Genomic DNA, 5432 nt, shown 5'->3' with positions numbered 1-5432 from the left:
CCGTCCCCCCCCCCCCCCCTCATCCGGTGCAAATAATACAAACAAGCCTCGGGGTCGACACCAATTTTTTGGCAGCCCCCGGGTGCTTGGACGCAATACGCCATGGGGAATCCACCATAGAAGGAGGAGGGTGTACTAGGTGGCGGCGGGACGCCATGCGTTCGAGATTTGCGTATCTTTTTCGTTCCAGAGAAAAAAATATCTAGAGCGCGGTTTTGCTAGGCCGGGACTCGAATCCGGGTCTTTCGTTTGCCGGGCGACTGCTCTAAACCACTGAGCTGCCTGACGCTCCACGCTCGCGACACTCTCCTCTCCCTAGATAACGCTCAGAGATGTTCGGAAGCGACATCTCTGGCGCGATCCCGAGCGCACGGTGACTACAGAGAGAAACAATGTTACTGTACCAAATGGTACAGCTGTCAGTCTCTCAAAGTCAAAGGTTGCTATCCTTTAAGATCTTCCTGTTCGTCCTCTGTGCGTATGCGTTGAAGTTGACAGGTTAGGTTATAAAGTTGACAGGAGATAAAAGTTATTTATTTTCTTCTCATAGAGCTCTGATAATTTTTTCAGAATTTTATATTAACTTTCTAGTATTTCAAGAAAACGCAAGAAAATGCAGTACTAAAAAGTTAATACAAAATTCTGAAAAAATTCTCCGAACTTTATGAGAAGAAAATAAACAATTTTTATCTCTTGCTATTTTTCGGTAAAGTTAATAGAATTCGAGTAAAAAAATATTGAAATCAATTTTTTAGCCTAGCAACAACTGACGCATGTGGCGCATGCGCACAAAGGATGAATAGGAATGTATACCTTTCTCTCTTGCACATATTTTGGGCACATTTTTGGTCTACAGAAGGCATACGCAATTCCCCTTCCATATATATATGCTCTAAGGTTCCGATCTACAATAGGTGCAATAAGCTTTAAGCTTTAAGAAATTGACCAATCACAGTCGAATTATAGAAAAATAATCAATCATGATGGGTTAATTTCTTACGGCTTAAAACTTACTACACCTACTACACCAGATCGGGACTTCTGTAGTCTATTCTTTTCAGCTGCACTGCTGAACTGGTGCAATAAGTTAAAGTGAGACAAATATATTTTCTCACTCTAACTTATTGCACCAATTCAGTAATGCAGCTGAAAAGAACAGCCCAATAGACTCTTCGGAATCAATTCCGATAGGAAATCTTCAGTTATTTCCTAGATTTCTATTGTCTTTTTTAAGGGAAACGGAAGTATTCCGATCCGAATTGATTCCGAAGAAGTCCAGAAATGGTACCCAGTAGTGTAGCAAAGAATAGGGCCCTTATTCTTGAAATAGTTGCGTATACGTAAGTTTTACTGCGCAGCTATTTTATGGTATGATTAAATCTGCACAGTAAAACTTACGTATATGCAACTATTTCAAGGGCCCAGTGCTGAGATTCTGTAACTCGTTATTGGAGTTAACGACAGTTTCGTTATTGGAGCTAACGGCAGTTTCGTTATCGTTGCACAGCTTTTCTACAGTATACAAAAGCGCAACGATAACAAAACTGTCGTTAACTGCAATAACGAGTTATAGAATCCCAGCACAGTAGTGCAATTCTGTAACTCGTTATTGCAGTTAACGACAATTTCGTTATCGTTGCGCAGCTTTTTCGTATTGTAGAAAAGCTGCGCAATGATAACGAAATTGTCGTTAACTGCAATAACGAGTTACAGAATCACACTACAGGCGTCTTATGTCTATAATATATATTTATTTATGATAAAATATGTTTAATAATTAATAATAATTTATCGATATAATGTGATTATCAAGATATATTTTTTCTTTTAGTTGTCTTCTGAGAAGTCATCGTTATATAAAGAATTGAGAGGCAAAGAGATGGAAGTGAAAGAGCTTGTAGAAGTTATCAATCAGGTCAATTCAAACAACTTAGACTTGGAAAAGTTGTACGATGTATCTCGTGTTAAAATAGAAGCGGTACAACTGCGCGAAGAAAGAGACGAATTAAAGACGCGATTAAGTGATATCGAAGGTGCCCATCAATTATTAGAAGGTAAAAATCTTTGAAAAATCTTTGAAAAATCTTTGAAATGATATCTTAAAGTTGTCTATATTTTTTATATATATTATCTTTTCTTTTTTATTATTTTATTCTTACACATACATATACACATATTATCTTTTCTAATTAAATTATGCAACATTTTTACATTGTAGAACACATGAAACTGGTTAAGGAAGAGATAGCCGCATTAAGTGAACAATGTAAACTGGCCGAAAAAGAGAAAAAAGATGCAGAGACACGGTTGGAGGTGTTGTCGAAATTTTTCAAGGAGAAAGAAGCTGAACGTCAGAAGTAAGCGACAAATAAACTTAATAAGCGACAAATACTTAATAACTTAATAACTACTTCTGTCACACTTTGGTACTTATATTAATGTTATAATAATTGCAGGGAAGAAGCAATTTGGTTGCAAAAACAAGGTGAGGTTGTATCGACTGTAGAAAGGATACACATGATGCAAAATGAAATACAGAATTATAAGTAAGGATACGATTTTAACAATTTGACTGATGTTTAAGTTAAAATTTAATTTATACAGATTTGTATTACTTAACGTGAATTTAAAGCTAGTTAAATATTCTTGGCATATTTTCGTTTCTTTATGATTCGTGATTAAAATGAAAATATAATTTATTTATTATTTATTATAATCGTAAAAATATAATTTATTTATTATGACTATTTTTTAGGCAACAAATAGAAATGTTAAAACGAGAAATAGTAGAACAGGAAAGAGAATACAAAAATCAAATATCTACTTTGGAAACAAGATCACATGAACAATGGGTACGTATTAGAAATAATTTGACCATATTTTATTCGTAAATTATTGTTAAAACGATTCATGGAAGGTTTCTTTTTATTTTATAAGGTTATTGCTCGTCAAAATGAACGTCGTATGGAAGAAATGAGAGCCGAAGCTAGTCAGTTACGTAACCGACTCACACTTGCAGAGAAGAACTTAAACGACAGCGATTCTGAGACAAAGTTACATCGTAAGTATTTTCACTATCAATGTGTCTAGTGAATAGTTCGATAACGAATATTTGAGATCGATACATTAATAATCTTTTACTCTTTTTATACAGAGAGATGTGCGTATATTTGTGTACACATAACTTCGTATAAGCAAATAATAAAATTTATCATAGAGTCTCGTAGAAACTTGTAATACGTAGTAATGTTGTAATTCATAGAGTGAGACAATGTAGTTACACATATTTTTAGCAATAGTTGAAATTTAGTATATACTATGATAATTAGCGCTTCAGAAATTGTTCAAGTTCATCCATGGACAGTGGATATACATATGTTACGCGAGATACTAATTCGTCGGAACCGTACGAGTTTCTTCAGATTCTATAGTTTTTCTGAAAACTGATTTCCAAACAGGCTTGGAAGCGAACGGGGAAACTGCAACCTCGCCACCGTTGTTCATAGGAGCAGAATCATCCAGTTCTCCTGTAATGTTTAGTTCAGGTGTTCCACCGCCGCCCCCGCCTTCCTATCTGCATTGTTTCCCGACGCATCTACCGCCTGTATTACCCCTCGCTTCTGGCTTTGTGCGTACTCAGTACGACAGTCTTAGTCAACGTCCTCCACCTTTAGGCGGCCGGTTATCATCGCCCCCGCCACCATTACATCCCCCCGCTTCTGGGAGTAGGTACGAGAACGCGAGTTCTCCGCCACCCCCCATGTCCCCGCATTTACTTCCACCGTTTAATCGTCATAGATCGCCACCACCGCCGCCGTTTGGTGGCGATCACATCCCGCCTTTTCCTCTACCCGGCTCGATAGTACCTCCACCCATCGGAACGATACATACATGGGCAGAAGAATCATTACCACTTCTACGCAGTTCTGGTTTTCATCCGCATCAGCGAGAGCAACGTACGCGCAATCACAAAGGTTTGTGGAAATGTTGACACTGCGAGATTGCACGCATTTGTGTATCACCAACATTTATAGTAGTACATTGGTTGGATCTTGTCTGCCTACTCCTACCGTTCTACCGTTTTCGTGAACTTTTTTCTACATTTTTGTTATTACTATTATCTGTCCTGTTTTTTGTGCATGCAAGGACGCAAACGTTTCTCTAAAGTGAGACAGTTTTGGAGTACTATGGAAGGGGGTAACTCCAAATAGATGCCGTGCCAGGTCAACGAGCTTATAATTAGCGATTTTAATTTATATCAGTGTCGCACGTATAATGTCTTTTTTATAATTTTCATACAATCTTTGACATTTCTTTATCTTTTTTATTAATTATTTCAACCGACTGTTTTTTCACGAATTTTAAGTAAAAATGAACTATCTGCATAAATTCCTCATATTTCACTCTCACAATCTTTTTACAATTTTTTATTTCAGTAAAATTTAATTCTGCAATTTGATTTATTTCAACATTTTAAATCGCAGATATATTTTTTCTCATGCATATATCAAAATAACTAAGAAATTATCGGAAAAAGTATTTTACTCAATTTTATATTAATTTCAGGTTCCTTACATTCTTCGGGAGAATCATTGGATAAGGCACATCATGGGAAAGTCTAAGTTTTTTGTATCTGCTATACAATACACTTGTACAAAAGCCAAATCTATCACTGTAACAGTGACAGACTTACATAAAAATATCAAATAAATATCTAATGAAATAATGCAAGTTATGTTATCTTAAAGGTTATCTTAAAGAGTAAATGTATCGATATCTTATAGTGATTCTTTAATTAAACAATGCAATCTACGTATTTTTATATTTGTGTAATTGTGTTATATACGATAAATCGTTTCATATAGTTTTATTAAGATACAATTTTTTTTCAGTCATTATTCAGAAAAATAATTGTCTTTTTTATTTTACGAATGAAAACACATTATAAAAGAATATTATACCAAATTACTTGTAAAAATCTTTAAAAATATTTATACAGTTTGGTTTATATGTAGTTTTAATTGAATTGTGCAGGAATAATGGAAGATATTGGAAAGTATTTTTGCGGTTAAACAATATCTAAATTTTTGGTAATAAACGTGCATACTCTAGGAATCAGATGTTTAACTTGTACTAGTAAATATAACATTGTAATAAAGTTCTTATAAACAATGTTAAATAAAATGCAAAAATGTTGTTACATATGATTTTAAAAAATGAAATAAAATTATAATTTATTATGATTGAATGTGTGTGTTTTATCAATTATGGTAGATTATGGTAGACTCAATTATATTTTAACTTATAAGGAGAAATTTGTTACTCTTATAATTTTTAATGAAAAATGATTGGATCAAGTTAAAAGTATACTTAATTCATACATATATATATATATATATATATATATATATATATATATATATATATATATA

The 5432-nt window shown here is 34.2% G+C and overlaps 1 protein-coding gene across 3 annotated transcripts in view; it reads left to right on the top strand.

Moving 5' to 3' along the window:
- The window catches only part of LOC116853048 (transport and Golgi organization protein 1), a 23222-nt gene extending 18496 nt beyond the window's left edge, over window positions 1–4726 (top strand). For 2 of the 3 annotated variants that reach the window (XM_032833900.1, XM_032833899.1), the window contains 7 exons: window positions 1832–2054; window positions 2219–2357; window positions 2457–2546; window positions 2756–2852; window positions 2938–3061; window positions 3459–3974; window positions 4567–4726. In XM_032833900.1, coding sequence (XP_032689791.1) covers window positions 1832–2054; window positions 2219–2357; window positions 2457–2546; window positions 2756–2852; window positions 2938–3061; window positions 3459–3974; window positions 4567–4622 — 1245 coding nt within the window. In that variant the 3' untranslated portion in view covers window positions 4623–4726. Of the gene's footprint in view, window positions 1–1831; window positions 2055–2218; window positions 2358–2456; window positions 2547–2755; window positions 2853–2937; window positions 3062–3458; window positions 3975–4146; window positions 4224–4566 lie in introns of all 3 variants that reach the window. The other variant, XM_032833901.1, reaches the window with a different exon arrangement.
- Window positions 4727–5432: the final 706 nt, after the last annotated feature.

The sequence above is a fragment of the Odontomachus brunneus genome, unplaced genomic scaffold, assembly GCF_010583005.1.
Source record: "Odontomachus brunneus isolate Ranch 3 - 2012 unplaced genomic scaffold, Obru_v1 Obru_scaffold_274, whole genome shotgun sequence".
Lineage (NCBI taxonomy): Eukaryota > Metazoa > Arthropoda > Insecta > Hymenoptera > Formicidae > Odontomachus > Odontomachus brunneus.
Note: the sequence above shows the minus strand (reverse complement) of the source record. Positions and strands in the feature narration are given on the sequence as shown.